The sequence below is a fragment of the Panthera tigris genome, chromosome D2 (genome assembly GCF_018350195.1).
Source record: "Panthera tigris isolate Pti1 chromosome D2, P.tigris_Pti1_mat1.1, whole genome shotgun sequence".
In the NCBI taxonomy this organism is placed as follows: Eukaryota; Metazoa; Chordata; class Mammalia; order Carnivora; family Felidae; genus Panthera; species Panthera tigris.
In genome coordinates this window covers 44,084,003-44,103,483 of record NC_056670.1, presented here as the reverse complement: position 1 = coordinate 44,103,483, position 19,481 = coordinate 44,084,003, and the positions used below count along the sequence as shown (strand labels likewise).

The window sequence follows — 19,481 nt, the reverse complement described above, 5'->3', positions numbered from 1 at the left end:
GGACTCATGAACCAAAGACCGTGACTTGAGCCAAAGTTGGATGCTTAACTGCCGAGCCACTCGTGCGCTCCTGTCTACTCTCCTTTTTAAAGTCTCCCTTATTTTGAAGCAAATTCCAGACATTGTATTTCATACATAGATAGAATTCTTTAAAAGATAAGGATTCCAAAAAAGATAACTGCAGTACCATTGTTACTCTTTAAGGTACTTAATATGTATCTTTGGCAGTTTTTATTATGTTTTAAGCGTATGAACAGACTATTCTCAGACTGTAGGCAATTCAAGAGATAGGAAAGTCTTGTCCCTCATCCCATCCTTAACAATGACCTTATCTCTACATAACACAGATCTGCCTCATTCTTTTTAAATAGCTACATAGTATTTAGATATGTGGCTGTATGATACTTTAAGTTGTTCTTTATTGGTAGGTGTTCATATTGTGTATGAAAGCAAAAACCAGGAAACAAAGTTGTGAGTTTCCTTGTTACTTATGTTAATTTCATACTCATTTTAGAGTAAATGCGTGTAAATAAAACTGCTTGCTTCAAGGGTAAGTCTATTTGACATGTACATTTTTGAAAACATTTATTTTGAGAGAGAGCTTGTGTGCACAAGCTGGGGAGGGGCAGAGAGAGAGAGAGAGAGAGAGAGAGAGAGAATCCCATGCAGGCTCTGTGTTGTCAGCACAGAGCCTGATGCAGGGCTCGATCTCACAAACCCTGAGATCATGACCTGAGCTGAAATCAAGAGTCAGAGGGTTAACTAACTGAGCCACCCAGTTGCCCTAGAAATGTAGTTTGGCTTTTACTACTCTGTAGAATTTCTTTGAATGAGCAGACCACTTTATTGACTGTCCTGTTAATGAATATTTAGATCTCATTGTTTTAGAATGATGTTGCTATGGGCATAGTTCTGTTATGCTGAACCATGTGGAATTGCTATTAGTTGATTATTTTTAAAACAGAGATTTCATATGGTTCAGCTGAATACATCTTTTGGTGTATGTTTGCACGAGTATCTATTTGGTAAGTACTTTGAAATGAAATTGTTGTGTCCTAAGTGTTATGTTTAGTTTTTATAGATAATGCCAAAGTTCAGTTTCCTCTACCACCAGTTGAAGCTGCTTTACCTTCCCCACAATACTTGATATTGTGAATTTTAGCTCTTTTGATGGTTGTGTTGTGGTATCTTATTATGGTTTTAATTTGCTAAGAATTAAGCATCTTTTAATGTATTTTATATGTTTATTGAATATCCTTTCTCTTTGAGTGAGTTGTCAAGTCTCTTGATCATGTTTTAATTAGGCATCTTTTTATTAGTTATATGCATTCTTTATATAGTCTCAATACCCTCCACTCTAGTTTGGTAGTTCTTAAATAGTATTGTTTTATGGACAGATTTAATTTTGGTGAAATTTCGTTCTTTTCCTTTATGGTCAGTGCTTTTTGTATCTGGTTTAAAAAAACTTAACCCACCTGAGGTCCTAAAGATACACTCCTGTATTCTAAAAACTTTGCATTTACCCCCATATGTATGTCTCTAATGCATCTGGATAGGTAAGAACTCTTGTTAAGTGAAGGAAATTTACCTCTTTTTTGGTAATACTAGTTGCAGTTAGGTTTTTCACATTTTATTGTTTCTTTTAACTTTAACATGCTCAAATTTTAGATTTTGTGTAAATTAATATGGATTATGGGCTTTGTATCTGAGAATTTCCCCATTCCAGTGTAATGTATTTTTTAAAATTCTCTTTTATAATGTATGTATAGTTTCATTTTCTGTATTTAAGTCTTTGATTAATCCAGGATATATTGTAATACTTGAGGTAAAAATCCAACTTTATTTCCCTGAGATATTCCAGTACCTTTATTGAATAATCCATCTTTCCCATAGAGATTTGAAATTCCACAATCAATATACACTGATGTCCTGCATATATTTTGCTCCTTCTCTCTTTTAAGCCAGTAAAAATATTTTTTAGTTTGAAAATTTGCTGAAACTATGCATACTCTCCCTGAGACATGTGTGCACATTTTCATACAGTTTCACAAAATGTGAAGAAACTGTGAAACCCATTCATAAATCTCTGATCAAACTTACCAATTTTTTAAATACTTCAAGGAGTATCCTTCATTCACAGAAGACTTGTTACCCCACCTATTTATTTTTCTTTACAAAACTACGTATACTCCTAGTATTTTAATGACTGATAATGTTTGTGTTTCTGTTGCTAAGGGAATCATCCATTTCCTTTCAAAATTAAGAATCCTCAAGGGAATAGTGGGCATTTAATTAATCTTTTATGTGCCATTGCTTTCTGTGTTTTAGATAAGCAGTATGAGGCCTAGAGAGATAATACGGCTTGCCAAACTTTTGCACATCTACTTACTGGCTTAGCTATGTTGTTTAACATCATGCTTGTCATGTGTTTCCTTCATTACGATAAATTCCCTCCTTTATATGTTAGCTAACGTACTAAAGATTGAGTAACTAGTGATGCTAGAATCTAGTGATGTTGGGCACCTGGCTGGCTCAGTCAGAAGAGTGTACAACTTTTGATCTTGGGTTTGTGAGTTCGAGCCCCATGGTGGGTGTAGAGATTACTTAAATAAGAAAATGTTAAAATCAAGTGATGTTAAGAGACATTTATTAAGTATCTGATAGCGGATAGTGCTGGGCTAAGTTTTAAATTAAGAACTTTTTATACATCCAGTCTTCACACTTAGCTTGAGGAACAGTAGGACTTAGAATGTAGTTTTGGATTCCTTGCGTGAAGCTGGTAGACACAGGGCGCATAAAGGAGAATTGATGAACTTACAGGTTAGAGCCCACTAAGAAAAATCTTGCTAAAAGATTATTAAAAATACGTCCTGTATTATGGCAGAGTGGTAATAGCTATGTTAATTTGCATCTATGTGATGTTGTATAACTTGTAAAATATACTTATCTGTTCAACCTGCCCTTCAGAAATATTTTGTTAATTTTTTGCTGAAGAAATAGCCTGAACTTCTTAAGGCCTCGTTTTAGCCAGAAAGTGGCAGAATTGGCACACGTTCATTGAACTCCTAAACCTGTCTTAGCTAGGAACATGTTTCTGTTTATATAGTCAATTTAGATTAAAACAGTAATGCATAGCTTCTCTGGAAGAAAATAACTGATATTTATTTACTTTTTTTTTTTTTTTTAACACTTGATGTTTTAAGATACCAAATGAGTTTATGTGACAGAGAAGCTGGGATATTTGAGGGAGGAAAGCAGTTGAAAGTAATTGTTCTGCATTTTAGGATAAGATAGCCTTGCTCTCTCTTCTAAAGATATAGTTGTAAATACTTGTTGCAGAGCTAAATGATGAAGGGAAGGTGTTTATTTTATATATTAGAATACTCTTGTGGAGAACTTGGACAGCATTTATTATGCAGAACTCTGTTGGTAATGTATGTTTAGAAATTTAAAAATAGGTAATGTATTTTAATAATTCATCTGTAGGGTTGTTTTTGCTATACAATTGAATAGATGAGTTGATTATACTTGCTAATGTAACTTTTAGTTACAACTTTTAATGAGAATATTTTCTGTAGGGCTCTTTATTACTTTGTACTTAAAGTAGATTTATATAATAAGCACACAACAAAGTTAGACATAGGAAAGATGGCTTATTTATAAGAATAGTAACACAACATGACAACATGTATTTTCTCTGATTTTAGGAGAAATGGGAGTAATAAAAGTGAAACTTGAAGTAGTTTCTTTTTTAATTTTTAATGTTTTGCTTATTTTTGAGAGAGAGACAGAGCATGAGCAGAGGAGGGGCAGAGAGAGAGGGAGACACAGAAGCAGGCTCTAGGCTCTGAGCTGTCAGCACAGAGACCAACATAGGGCTCAAACTCGAGATCATGACCTGAGCCGAAGTTGGATGCTTAACCTTAACTGACTGAACCACCCAGGTGCCCTGAAGTAGTAGTTTTCTTTGTTTTTTAATTTGTTATATTTTATTTGTTTTAATGTTTGTTTATTTTGGGGGAGGGAGGGGCAGAGAGAGAGAGGGGGACAGAGGCTCGGAAGCAGGTTCTGTGCTGTCAGTACAGAGCCTGATGTGGGACTTGAACTTAGAAACTGTGAGATCATGACCCGAGCCAAAGTCGTATGCTTAACTGACTGAGCCACCCAGGTGCTTCCCGAAGTAGTAGTTTTTACAAATAGGGATACTGACATTTATTGTTCATGTAAATGCTGTTCTTTGTTTTTTAGTCAGAAAGATATTTATTACATAAAACAATTAGAAACAGCCTACATAAAATTTGGCATTAAGATGGTAGAGTGCTATGCAGTGGCAAAAGTGATGTGATAATACATTTAATGACATCTCACAGACCTTTGTGAAGCTAAACATACTAAGCACTCCCATAATGTATTCATTAGGAAATAATTCCTTCGGTAAGGCTGTAAAGTAGCCTAGGTCAGTGACTTCCCTTCTGAACAGATGAGGAAATGAAAGCCCTCAGGAAAACTCCTGAAGTTAGGGGTCTTGCCTGAGCTCTGAAGAGCTCCTTTAACCAGGGCAACGTAAGTCTCCAGACTCAGCTACCCTACTCTTTTCACTTGTTAGTAAAAGCTGTGGTGGTATTTCTTCTGGTTTGATTTATACTTGACTTTGCTTGACTCAGATGTCAGAGTCACCTTTTAATTTTCAACTTTTCAGTATCTTAGGCTTAGTGATTGGTACTTCTGAGATTATGAAAGCTATAGTTCCTTTCTTTCTGCTGGAAAATATCTAAGACTAAAACAGGTATTAGGTCCCTTCTAAAGGTAAGTAAATATTAATCTAACAAGTTAAATTAGATTTAAAGCCATTGGGTAGTATTAAAAATTGTGCATTGAATTCATGTAATCATCCCTTTGCCTATATTTGATGGTTTGTTAATTGGGATCTGTAATTTGGCTTTTCTTAAATGTAAGTGCACTTTTTAAGTATAAACAGTTAAGTTTGGCATAAACATTTTGCCATTGTTTTTCTACTGCTAAGTTCTGGGAGAATTAATCATAATACCAGTTTGAGTCATATTTTCGTCTTGTTTAGAAAGGCTAACAAAAAATGTTTATGATGATAGAAATTAAAGATAGTAAAAATGAATTGCCCAAGTACAAAATGAATAGTAACTGTAAGATTTACTACTTGCGGATATGCATAGATAGCCACTGTAGTCACTTAGGCACCAGAGCAGCTGTTAAGAAAAAAAATCTTTGAAGTTATATGGCTTTTAGGGTTAGGAGAAAGAATGGAAACAGAATTAGAGAAAGAAACCTGACCCTGAGATGGGTTTCTAGACAGAGCTGGCATACCTTGTGGGCATCCCTACACCAGAGAAATAAACTGCTGGAATGTTTTCATTTATTGTGTTACACTGTTTAGATTCTACTAAATAAATTTTAGTTCAAGCATTTTTATTTGAAAAACCCATAATAATCTCCAAGAAGGTTTGCTGAGTCCTTTAATTCTGAATTGATCTAGTTGCTTAACGCTGTTGAAATCTCTTGAATTAAGGATAACGATTTTAAGGGACTTGAATGACTAGGGAGAGGTCACTAAAAGGTGGAAGGGGAAATGTCAAATATGTAAACATTCATTAATTTCTTTACAGTTTAACCTTATTGCAGTTATTTCAAGACTGATTCTGTGCTCTTAGCCAGATATCATTATTTGTTAAATTTTACATTGATGTCACTTAAATTTTTATCCTTGACTTATTTTTAATTTTTATAGATAAAGTGGAGAATTTTAGTGAAGAATATGAAAAGAATAGTCACCATATTTACAAAAATGCTGAAGACAGTACTAAGAAATCCAATGCAGAAACAACAGTAGCTTCTGGATACAAAGCTGATGAAATCAAGGAAACAAATGATACTTGGAACTCCCAACTTGGAAAAAGGTCAGAATCTCCATCAGAAATATCTTCCATCAAGGGATCTGTAAGAACTGGTTTGTATGAATGGGATAATGATTTTGAAGATATCAGATCAGAAGATTGTATTTTAGGTTTGGATAGTGATCCTCTTTTGGAGATGAAGGATGAAGATTTTAAAAACCGGTTGGAAAATCTAAATGAAGCCATTGAAGAAGACATCGTGCAAAGTGTTCTTAGGCCAAGCAACTGTAGGACGTACTGTAGGGCGAATAAAGCAAAATCCTCACAAGGAGCATCAAGTTTTGATAAGCTAATGGACGGCACCAGTCAGGCCTTAGCCAAAGCAAACAGTGAATCAAGTAAAGATGGCCTGAATCAGGCAAAGAAAGGCAGTGTAAGTTCTGGGACCAGTTTTAGAGGGACGGTTGGACGGACTAGAGATTACACTGTTTTACATCCATCTTGCTTGTCAGTTTGTAATGTTACCATACAGGATACTATGGAACGTAGCATGGATGAGTTCACTGCATCAACCCCTGCAGATTTGGGAGAAGCTGGCCGTCTAAGAAAAAAGGCAGATATTGCGACTTCTAAGACCACTACTAGATTTCGACCTAGTAATACTAAATCCAAAAAGGATGTTAAACTTGAATTTTTTGGTTTTGAAGATCATGATGAGACAGGAGGTGATGAAGGAGGTTCTGGGAGTTCTAATTACAAAATTAAGTATTTTGGCTTTGATGATCTCAGTGAAAGTGAAGATGATGATGAAGATGACTGTCAAGTGGAAAGAAAGACAAGCAAAAAAAGAACTAAAACAGCTCCATCACCCTCCTTGCAGCCTCCTCCTGAAAACAGTGATAATTCCCAGGACAGTCAGTCTAGTACTAATAATGCAGGTAAGACTTAAAAAAATTATTACAAGTAAATGCATTTTAAGTTTAAGTCAACAGCTACTGAGTTTCTGCTTAGGTACTTAATTTTAACTTGTTATGTTTAATTTTAATAGAAGTATTATTTAGAACCACAGATTGTACCTTATCCAGAGGTACAGTGTTTTAAATGTTCATAATCAAGTTCCACATTGTAAGGATCAATTTATAGATTGGGTTTTTTAATATTTGTGTTTTAATTCTGCCTTTAGCACTTGAGAATTTTAGTGTGTGTGTGTGTACAGGGATATTAGACATCTTGATGTTTCAACTTTGAAAATCCAAATGCAGTTGGGGACTTGGTAGATTTTGGACATTTAGAACTACATAGATAATAGATGGTTTGTAATGAGGGAAATATTAAAAAATTAAAATTGATTAAAAGCATTTGTAGTTGGCTCAAAAGTAAACTAATGTTTTAAAACATTGGCAAGAAATCTTAAGTTTAAAGTTAGAAAGTAAATGTTAATCTTAAAAATCATCCTCTTGAGTTGATTTAATAAAATTGAAAAGTGCTAGTTAAGTATTTATTCACTCTTACCAGTGAAAATTTAATTTGTCTCTTAAGATAGTAGGGCCAGTAATGACTGGAGGCTCTCAAGGAGTTGATAGTTTCTACTGTGAGAGACCAACACAAGTAGGTTAGCTTCGCTATAATTAAGTCACTACCTGACAAGGGCTTAGTGAAGTGGATTGATTGTTGAGTGAGGAAGAGTAAGCAAAAGCCTCTGGGATCCAGGGGCTATATTTATATATATTTAACCAAATACATAGTTTCTCTGTATCGCTTTACTTGTTAAATAACGTTTTTGTCTTGTTAAGTCATATAAGAAGTGTCATTATGGTGAATTAGAATTCTAATAGTATTCTTACATATAGATTCTTGTGTACATTATAAGTCATACTTGAGACTACCTACTATTTTGCTTTATTTGGCCTAAAAATAGTTTTGTTAGATTAGAGTCACTCTTCAAAACTAGAGGCATATAAGAATAGTCCCTAAGGGCTCACTCCTTACTCCTCTAACTGTAAAAATTAATAAATAAATAAGGGGGTTATCAATTCAGCCAGTGTTGTCTTGAATCTCTTCTGGAGAATTGAAGTTTGCAGCATCCTTGCTAGTCACATGAGATGACTGGGCAGACAGCTTAGGGTTGCTTTGTCAGGAGGATGATAAGTAATCATGCACAAAACCTGAGCTCCTTTCTTCCTGCAATTTACTTAGCTCTTTCTTCTAACTTTGGTAGCAAGTTATTTTGATCAGCAATTGAAAAATCTCTGGCTGAAATTTACATTTTGGGGTAATGTAACTTTTTAAGCTTTGAAATGTGAGATCATCAGGCTCCCTTTCAAAAACTTCTTTCATATTGCTACCAAATAAAATTAAAAAATTAGAGACCATTTGATACATCCAGGGTCTTCAACTGATGTATGAAATAGCAAACATTTTTAAAAAATTTTTTTAATGTTTGTTTATTTTTGGAAGAGAAAGACAGAGCATGAGCAGGGAAGGGGCAGAGAGAGGGGGACACAGAATCTGAAGCAGACGCCAGGCTCTGAGCTGCCAGCACAGAACCCAATGCGGGGCTCGAACTTATAAACGGTTGAGAGCGTGTCCTGAGCCGAAGTCGGATACTTAACCTGACTGAGCCACCCAGGTGCCCCATGAAATAGCGAACATTTTTAATGGTTGGGCTAGTGATAGTGAAAAGTCTTCCTATTTTACTTTTTTGTTTAGGCTAGAAGAAATTTTAACTGCTTAGGAATTTATCTAATTATTTGGTTATTTTTGTATGAAGACCCACAAATCATTGAGCTACATTGTACTAGGTCATTTTATATCTTTTGCCAAAAATAGCTGTCTTTTTTTTTTTTTAATGTGACTTTTGTAGGTGCAAGCAGACATTCTTTGAAGGCCAGCATGATTCAGTATGCTTAAGCTCTAGAAAAATGTTAAAGGTAGATAACTGTGTGTATATTTAAACTAGACTGCCCAATGTCAGTGTCCGTAGATACCCAGCAGTTATTTTAGAAAAGAATCAGTTTTGCCATTTACAGAAAATAAAACTGAAGCACATACATACTAACTTGGTTTCTGATTTTCTTCTAAAGTTGGGGTCGGCAGGCCAGGAGGGTGAGAATGGCAAAATGAGACTTAATATCGTTAGGGATATTTTGTCAACTGAATGGTGCTTTTTATTCCTGTATTCTTTTACCCTGCAAAATGCCACCCCCAAATGTTCATCGGTTGTTTGGGAGATAATTTGAAATATTGGAAAGCTAGCTAGTTTTGATTACCATTTCAGAAAACTTGGATTTTACAGAGGATTTGCCTGGTGTGCCTGAAAGTGTGAAGAAGCCCCCAAATAAACAAGGAGATAAATCAAAAGAAAACACCAGAAAGATTTTTAGTGGTCCCAAACGGGTAAGTAAAGCATTATCAGTGATTTGTATTATTTATATATTATTGGAGGACTCAGTTCTGGAGTTTTTAATCTGAAAATTACTAACAAATTTTGGGTTCAAAGAATGTAAGTCAATTTTTAAAAAAAATTGTAAGCATTTTTTTGAAGTGTGGTAAAATATATACTTAGCATAATTTTTATTATATGTACAATTCAGTAACGTTAAATACATTCACAGTGTTTTGTAACCATCCCGTTATCTATATCCAAAACATTTCATCATAGCAAAAACTCTACCCATTAAACAATAACTCCCCCTTTGTCCTCCCAGCCTGTGGTAAACACTGTTCTACTTTTTGTCTGTATGAATTTGCCTATTCTAGTTATCTCGTGTAAGTGGAATCTTACAATTCTTACCTTATCTGTGTCTGGCTTATTTCACTAAGCATAATGTTGTTAGGGTCCACCCATATTGTAGCACATATCAGAATTTCAGTCCTTTTTTTATGGTGGAAGAACATTCCATTGTATGTATATACTACATTTGTTGTTGTTTTTCAAGGGTATTTTATTGAAGAGAAGACCAGACTCTGCCATCCACTGGTACAACTCCTCTATTATGTGATATAAATATATTGAAGGTTACTGTTGTCCATAAACTGGCTGGCTTAAAACATGTTTATTCTGTCACAGTTCTGCATGCTAGAAATCCAAAATTAAGATGTTGGGAGGGTCTTGCTTTCTAAAAGACACTAAGGGGGTTATTTGTCCTTGCCTCTTCCAGCTTCTGGTGGCTCCAGGTGTTTCTTGGCTTGTGCTGCATAACTCCATTGTCTATCTTCGTCACATGGCCTTCTCCCTCTTTCCCTGTCTTCTTTCTCTTAGAGGAACATTTCGTATTTATCACATCTTGTTTATTCATCTGTTGGTGGACACTAGGGTTGTTTTCACCTTTTGGCCATTTTGAGTCCCTGCTTTCAATACTTTTGGATAAACAGGAGTAGAATTTTTGAGTGAGTAGGTGTGTGTTTAGCTCACTGTTTTATACCTTGACTAAACCACTTTACATTCCCACCAGCAGAGGGTTCCATTTCCTCCATGTCTTCACCAACACTTATTTTCTGGGTTGTGTTGTGTTGTTTCGTTTTGTTTTGAAGTAGGCTTCACGCCCAGCGCAGAGCCCAATGCGGGGCTTGAACTCATACCCTGAGATCAAGACCTGAGCTGAAATCAAGAGTCCGATGCCCAACCACCTGAGCCACCCATGTGCTCCCCCCTTTTTTCTGATAATAGCTATTTTTTCTTTCTTTCTTTTTTTTATAATAGCTATTCTAATGGGTGAGAAATGATATCTAATGGTTTGATTTGCATTTCCCTGACTAGTGATGTTGAGCATCTTTTTGTGGTACTGAGTGGTCATTTGTATATCTTTTTTGGAGAAATATTTTTTCAAGTCCTTTGTACATGTTTGATTTTTTTTTTAATCTTACAAAATTGTTCATTAACATTTTTTAACGTTCTTATTTATTTTTGAGACACAGACAGAGCATGAACAGGGGAGGAGCAGAGAGAGGGGGAGACACAGAATCTGAAGCAGGCTCCAGGCTCTGAGCTGTCTGCACAGAGCCTGACGTGGGGCTCAAACTCACGGAGTGTGAGATAATGACCTGAGCTGAAGTCAGACGCTTAACCGACTGAGCCACCCAGGAGCCCCTAACATTTTTTTAAATTTAAGTCCAAATTAGTTAACATACAGTGCAGTAATAATTTCAGGAATAGAATTTAGTGATTCGTCACTTACATATAATAATACCCAGTGCTCATCCCAAGTATCCTCCTTAATGCCTCTCACCCCTGATTTTTTTCCTTAAATTTTTTTTTAATTAAAAAAATTTTTTAAGTTTATTTATTCTGAGAGAGAGAGAGAGAGAGAGAAAGGGAGCATGTAGGGTAGGGGCAGAGAGAGAGAGGGAGAGAGACTTCCAAGCAGGCTCTGCAGTGACACATCAGAACTCATGAACCGTGAGATCATGACCTGAGCTGAAAACAAGAGTTGGGTGCTTAAATGACTGAGCCACCCAGATGCTCCTTTGTGCATGTTTGAATTGAGTTTTTTTTGTTGTTGTTGTTAATAGTTCTTTATGTAGTCTAGATATTAATCTCAGATAAATAATTTGCACATAGATCCTTCATTCTGTGACTTGTCCCTTCATTCTCTTGATAGTATGCTTTGATGCACAAGTTTTTAATTTCAGTAAAGTCCCAATTTGCTTTTTCTTTTGCTGCCAGAATGTCATTGCCAAATCAGATGCATGACTTTTCCTTTATGTTTTCTCCTAAGAATTTTATAGTTTTAGGTCTTTGATCCATTGTGAGTTAATTTTTGTATATGGTGTAAGTTAAGGGTCCAACTTCATTCTTTGGGTGTGGGGGGTGTCCAACTTCATTCTTATGCATTATGTAAGTCATTTAATATGGTCCAGCATGGGTATTCAGAATAATTTGCTTGACTTTACCTGTTCAATAAAAAATTCCTTATATAACTTGTTCTTTGTTTTGTTGTTGAAAGTTGCAAGTTGTCAACATCTTTTGCAGATTGAACTGCTTTTGAGCAGCTCAAGAATGAGGGTGTCCAAGAATGAGTAAAGCCAAGTCTTAATGGCCTCATTTTATTTTTATTCTTTTACCTCTGTAAAGAGCTAATTTGGAATCTTTTCAAAGTAATTGTGCTATACTTTTGTACCCCTTCATGTGACCAACCCCTCACCAGAAAAAAAAAAAAAGTGCTTGATGCTAATTTTTTTTAATTTAATTTTTTTTGAACTCGAGTTATTTCTTTAATCTTTTTTAATGTTTATCTTTATTTTTGAGACATTAAGAGACAGAGCACGAGTGGGGGAGGGGCAGAGAGAGAGGGAGACACAGAATCCGAAACAGGCTCCAGGCTCTGAGCTCTCAGCACAGAGCCCGACACGGGGCTCGAACTCACAGACTGTAAGATCATGACCTGAACCCAAGTTGGACGCTCAACCGACTGAGCCACCCAGGCGCCCCGGTGCTAATATCAATAAACTTAAAACTTCAGAGCTTTGCTCTGGGGTGAGAGCCCAGGGGCCAGGGCAGTGTGGGATATAGCCTGTATGGAATATATAGACTATAGTCATTAATGCTTAGGTGCCGCTTTGGTTTGTATGAAATTGTGCATGGCATGTGTTAATTCCAGAGCAATAGTTATCAACTTCTTTGGTCTCAGGATTACTTTATAATCTTAAAAAATTTACTGAGAATCACAAAGAACTTTTGTTTTTTAAAGACCTTTTGATTATATGTGCAGATCAGTATCAAATTATAAGTGAAAACATTTCAAAAATACATATTAATAATTCACTTAAAATGACAACCCATTACATGTTAGTATAACATTTTATGAAAATTACTTTCTCAAAGTGAGAAAAATAACATTGTTTTACATTTTTTACAAATCTTTTTTAAAGTTTGGCTTAATGAAAGACAGCTGGATTCTCATAGCCCCTGCATTCAATATATTTCATTAATGCTGTTTTGGTTGAAATATATGAAGAAAATCCAGCCTCACACAGATAAGTATTTTTAATAGCCTTTTCAGGTAATTGTGAATGTTGTTCTTCCATAAGATACCAAGACTCAACAAATAGGAGTTTCTTAAAGATTAGTTGCAGTTTGGAATTTAAAAGCATGCCAGTGAACCTTTCATATTGTTACATTGAAATCTGTCGGTCTTTCACTTTTTTTTTTGTCTTCACTTTGAATGGAATTTTTACACGTACATACTTTGTGACATCATCCATTGGTCATTTGGAAAATACTGGTTACACTAATTGATGTGCAGATCTTTTGAATGGTGACACATCTCATTATATAGTATCAGAATCACAGTATCACTGCCAAAGTCATCAGAAGTCTTAAGTATTGGGAAGCTATCAGTTTCATAGTGGTAGGTAAAAGGTCTAAAATTTTAGTTGCTTAAAAGTTGAAATTTTTTCATTGGCAGAAAATACTTCAGGGTGAATGACAGTGATAGGTCCACTTTGTTCATATTTGAGAAAATGTGTGCCTAATACCAAGTCTGTATTACAGCCCTGTAAGCATAGCTTGTCAATTAGTTTTTCAGACAGAGAATGGTGATCCAGAGGTGCCTGGGTGGCTCAGTTGGTTAAGTGTCCAACTCTTGATTTTGGCTCTGGTCATGATCTCAGGATTGTGAGATTGAGCCCATTATCGGGCTCTGCACTGAGTGTGGAGCCTGCTTGGCATTCTCTCTCTCCCTCACTTTATGCCCCTCCCCAACTCTAAAAAAGAATGGTTTTCCAGGCAAAATGTGAGTAGTTCAGCTTGCAGCTTGAGCAGTTACATGTTCTTCTTCGACAAAACCACTGTACTTTGTATGTAGCAGAAGTGGGTTTTTTTTTTCTTAAGTTTATTTTGAGAGAGAGAACGAGTAGGGGAGGGGCAGAGAGAGCGGGGGAGAGACAGAATCCCAAGTGGGCTCTGCACTGTCAGCGTGGAATGGGGCTCAAACTCACGAACCTGTGAGATTATGACCTGAACTGAAATCAAGATTCAGTCACTTAACCAACTTAACCGACTGAGCCACCTGGGTGCCCCTGTATGCAGCAAGAGTGTTTTATGCATACTTCTTTTTTTTTTCCTTTTTTTTTTTTTTAAGTTTATTTATTTTTGGGACAGAGAGAGACAGAGCATGAATGGGGGAGGGTCAGAGAGAGAAGGAGACACAGAATCTGAAACAGGCTCCAGGCTCCGAGCTGTCAGCACAGAGCCCGACACGGGGCTCGAACTCACGGACCGCGAGATCATGACCTGAGCCGAAGTCGGCCGCTCAACCGACTGAGCCACCCAGGCGCCCCTATGCATACTTTTTTTGTTGCACAGAATATTAGTGTATTTGATAGTTGTGATTTAATAAAATGAATAATTTTTACTCCTTCATCAGAGGCTTTTTCTTATATGAAACTGCATTTTATTTTTAAACTACGAAGTATCTGGCAGTAAAGAATATGACTGCTTACACAGTTTGGAGCCCCTATCTAGATTCATGCTAAGACTCCAACAGCTTTACCTGTTGTTTACTATTGTTTTCGCACTGTCCTTATGAATGACTAGACAGTGAAAAAGGCAAATAACCATCTTGTTGTGAAAATGGTTGAGTTTTGTGGATGCCTAGCACATGTTTTGAGAACTGCTGATTTATAGCATTCTACTTTATTTTCCTCCCTCTAGACTTTTTATTATGAAAAGTCAAAATATTTAGAAAATGTGAAAGCAGTATGATGAATACCCACATCCTCTATTTAGATTGATTCCCAGTTAATATCTTGACTCAGTTGCATATACATGATCTCCCCTACCGTATATAAATGTATGTGTAACTTTTTTCTGTCTTATTTGAAAGTTGTGGAGTTATAGATGGCATACATTTTTAAAGAAAAAAGACAATCTCATATTCAACTGTGGTGATATGATTACAGTACTTAAAAAAATTAGCAATTCTGTGCATTGCCTGGGTGGCTCAGTCTTTTAAGCATCCGACTCTCAATTTCAGCTGAGATCCTGATACTGTGGTTTGTGAATTCAAGGCCTGCTCTGCACGCTGACTGTGCAGAGCCTGGTTGGGATTTTCTCTCCCTCTCTCTCTCTGCTTGCACTTGCGTGTTCTCTCTCTAATGAACTTTTTAAAAATAGAAATTCTTTGATATTATCTGATATCTAGCCCGTATTTCATTTTCTCCAGCTATCTCCTGATTGTCTTTTAGTTTTTCTTTTTCCCTCAAACCATAATCTTTTAGTTGTTAATATTTCTTGAGTCTTAAACAGTCCCATCTTTTAAAAATTCTTGTGGCACTGATTTTATTTTAACGAATTCATGTTATTTTCCTTACAGAATGTTCCACATTCAGAATTTATATGATTTTTCCTCTGGTGATGTCTTTTAAGTCATTACTCCACTATATTAAAGTAGCTTAGTTGCATAGACCACTGGAATTCTGTAAGTTTGATTAGGTTTGGGTTAAACATTTCGACAAGACTAAGTCAAAGTGATAATTGTGTATGCTGCTTTACGTCAGAAGCTACATAACACCTGGTTATTCTACTCTTAATATTGTTTGACCACCAAATGAAGGTTGTGATCACCAGCTCTCCAATAAAGGCATATTTTTCCTTTTATAATTTAGTAATAATTTAGAAGTAAGCTTCTAGGTGCCACCTTGGCACCATGCGAATATCCTGTTCCCCATTATGTTTCACTTCATCATTTTAGCATCCACTGTTGCTTGCATCATTTATTATACTGATGGTTGCAGAATGGTGAGATTTCTAATTGCCGTTTCTTCTGCATTTAAAAACTGGAATTCTGTAAAGAATGTTCTTCCTCCTCTCCCTACTCCTTTGCTCTCATTCTCTTCTACCCTATAGGCTCAATACTTTTTTTAACTGTTTGTTTATTTTTGAGAGAGAGCGTGTGTGCATGCATGGTGGGGGAGGGCAGAGAGAGAGGGAGACTGAGGATCCAAAGTCGACTCTTCACTGAAAACAGAGAGCCTGATGCAGGGCTTGAACTCACATTCTGCGAGATCGTGACCTGAGCCGAAGTTGGATGCTTAACTGATTGAACTGCCCACATGCCTCAAGACTCAGTAATTTAAAAAAAAAAATTTTTTTTAACATTTATTTATTATTGAGAGACAGACCGTGAGCAGGGGAGGGCCAGAGAGAGAGGGAGACACAGAATCTGAAGCAGGCTCTAGGCTCTCAGCTGTCAGCACAGAGCCCGATGTGGGGCTTGAACTCATGAACCACGAGATCATGACCTGAGCCGAAGTCGGACACTTAACCGACTGAGCCACTCAGGCGCCCCTCAATTTTTAAAAGAATTTTATTTATTTTTTTTAATTGTTTATTTGTTTTTGAGAGTGAGTGAGCAAGCAGGGGAGGGGCAAAGAGAGAGGGAGACAGGATCCAAAGTGGGCTCTGTGCTGACAGCAGAGAAGACTCAATAACTTTTACTTATTAAATGTATTTACAATAGATTTGGCCAGTGTGAACCATTTCAAGGTATCTCTTGTGTCCTTTTGCTATAACCCCATCATCTTTTTATTTTATTTTATTTTTACGATTTTATTTTATTTTTAAAAGTAACCTCTACACCTAATGTGAGGCTCAGTCTCACAACCTCAGCATCAAGAGTCGCATGCTCCACTGACTGAGCCAGCCAGGAGTCCCAACCCCATCATCTTTGAGTACTTCCCTTGCTTCCTGCACAAGAGATGACTTGAGATTCATCTTTTTTTTTTTTTTTTTTTAAGTTTATGTATTTATTTTGCGAGAGTGCTGGAGGGGCAGAGAGAGAGAATCCCAAGCATCTGCACTAGAGGCACAGAGCCCGACACAGGCCTCAAACTCCTGAACCATGAAATTATGACCTGAGCCAAAGCCATGAGTTGGACACTCAACTGACTAAGCCACCCAGGCGCCCCTGAGACTCCTCTTATATTTTACCTGTTTTAGTCACAGAATCATCCATTTATGCAAGGATCCTTGGTTCTTTTTGTATGGGTATAGTATTTTGAAACCCAGATCTGAGTGCTGGCTGTATTTGTTTCTTATAGTTTCTTTTGTTGAATGGAGCTATGAAACATGTAGAAAAATAAACTATGAGTTCATGTTGATAGTTTTCATTTCAAATGTAAGATTATGAAAGTTTGTACTTAGTTTACGTGCTTTATTCTTACAGTATATGTTATTTTTAAAATGGCGATACTAGTATTATTATGAAAAATAAGTACATTGAGTGAAGTTTAAGATTTTTCCAGTTCTTGTGGTCTTTAGATTATTTCACTAAGGATGAAGTCATAGTAATGTGTTCCCAAATTTTGAAGTAATTTTATCTTGTGTGCTTTTGTTAATTTGATATTCATTTGCAATCATTTTTACTCATTTGTGTTCAGGTTTTTAACTTAGTTTTAATTTTAATATTGGAGTCATTTCTTTGCTACTAATGTGGCTTAGAAGGCAGCAGTGTATACGTACTTGACCCGATTATGAAGGAATCTGTCTGGCCTAAAGTAAATCGGGTCATATAACCTAGTAGGCTGAAGACCTATTTACTGTTGATGGATAGTATCTGAGAAAAATTCAGAAAGTGATTGTTAATTTATAAAACCAAAAGAACTTATGAAATTGAACTCATTTGAAAAATGTAATATGGGTGAAGCACACCTAAAAACAATAGTCCTAAATAACATTTTATTCCCTGAAGAGGCTTAACTTCAGTGTTTTGATTTCCTTTTTTTTTTTTTTTTAACGTTTATTTATTTTTGAGACAGAGAGAGACAGAGCACGAACGGGGGAGGGTCAGAGAGAGAGGGAGACACAGAATCTGAAACAGGCTCCAGGCTCTGAGCAGTCAGCACAGAGCCCGACGCGGGGCTCGAACTCACATACTGTGAGATCGTGACCTGAGCCGAAGTCGGACGCTCAACCGACTGAGCCACCCAGGCGCCCCTTGATTTCCTTTTTTAACAGCCTACTGAAATATTTGCCGAAACCCTCTTTATTTTAAGTGGGATTGTGTCACAATTTCTTCACATATATTAGTACTATTTAGGTGGAGCAGCAGTTTTCAAAAAGAAACTTTGATCATTACTGTACCTTAATAAAAATAGTAAAAATGTTTTAGATCCCATGGAAGTTACGTACTCTTATGAAAATATCTAGGTAAAGGATTTAGAAGCTTACTTCAGGAAGAGAGCAACAAGAAGTTAAATGGTATAAAATAGCTCATAGGAAATAGGTCATCCATTTACCTTCAGGACACTAAAAGACTACTTCAGAGTTGTTAAAAAGGAGAGAGCCATTGAGAAACAGAAATAAGGGAAATTTTACCTATAGAGTTTTGATGAGTATAAAGGAATAGAGGAAATAAGTGGATCAAAATTTTAAGCATTTAGTTAAAACATATGTGTAAATTAATACAGTGGAAATGATAGGTGTTTTATATATAAAAATTAGGATTCATGTTGTCTGTGCAAAAAAAATAGATAAGCTCAATTCTCAAAGGAATTTTTATGTAGGTTACCCCAAATCTCCAGAGGAGAAGGAAGGGGGGGCGGTAAGTAGCTGGGTGTAGAAAATGTTCTCAGCCGTTGTTCCCGTTTTCCAGTTTTCCATTATAATAGAAACACCTTCATGTAGCTGATAGGTCACTGGGAGTATCTGGGTCTTCTCTAATCTGATTAGATTTAAAGACACTAATGACCTCATTTCCAAGTGAAGAGGTGGCTTGTGGTGGCAAGCCTTCCTACCTATTGGGCATTTCTTAGGCTTGGTACTGTGGATGTTTTGGACTCAATAAATCTTACTTGTGGTGTTGGCCCTAGTAAATTGGAGGATATTTAGTAACTGGCCTCTATCCATTAGATGCTAGTAGAACCTGCTTCCCACTCCAATCCTTCTCCCCACTGCCCAACCCACCACCAGTTGTTTCAACCAAAAATGTCTGCAGATATTGCTAAATGTCTTGTGGGGATCAAAGTGGGCTTCCCTCCCATTGGAGTGTGTGTGTGTGTCTTGAGAATAAGTTGCAGACTTGATGCCCATTATTCCTAAATCCCTTAGTCTGTACTTTTAAAACACAAGAGCACTCTCCTCTGTAGCTACAGCATTCCCAACCAGGAAGTTGGTTTGACGTTGATACTGTAATACAGTCTAAGTCACAGATCCCATTCAGATTTTACCAATTGCCTCAATAATGGCTTTATGGCAAAATAAATGCCCCACATTTCTCCCAAAGAGCCTGTGATCCAGTCCAGAATCACATGTTGTGTTTTGTTGTGACAAGTCTCTAGTCTCCTTCAATCTGGAACATCTTTCTTTCTTGGTCTTTCTATGGCTTTGACATCTTTGAAGGGTTAAGATCAGTTATTTGTAGAACGACCCTCAATTTGTGTTGTGATTTAGGTTATATGTATTTGGTAGAAATACCACAGAAGAGATGTTCTGTTCTCATTGCATCATATCAGGTGGCACACAGTTGTGTTTGTACCATTACTATTGATATTAACTGATCCCTTGGTGTTGGTCAGGTTCCTCAGCTTTCCTCATTAAACTTTGATCCACTAGTTTTAGCACTCATTCTTGCCCAGATCAGTTTTTTACTGTGATGGTTGTTGAGTGATTTTTCC

The 19,481-nt window shown here is 36.5% G+C and overlaps 1 protein-coding gene across 5 annotated transcripts in view; it reads left to right on the top strand.

Annotated features, from left to right (window-relative positions):
* The window catches only part of WAPL (WAPL cohesin release factor), a 92,926-nt gene that overhangs the window by 21,964 nt on the left and 51,481 nt on the right, over positions 1–19,481 (top strand). For 3 of the 5 annotated variants that reach the window (XM_042961175.1, XM_042961174.1, XM_007093136.2), the window contains exons 3-4: positions 5,762–6,805; positions 9,145–9,263. In XM_042961175.1, coding sequence (XP_042817109.1) covers positions 5,762–6,805; positions 9,145–9,263 — 1,163 coding nt within the window. Of the gene's footprint in view, positions 1–793; positions 1,026–5,761; positions 6,806–9,144; positions 9,264–19,481 lie in introns of those variants that run through there. The other 2 variants (XM_042961176.1, XM_007093137.2) reach the window with 2 other exon arrangements.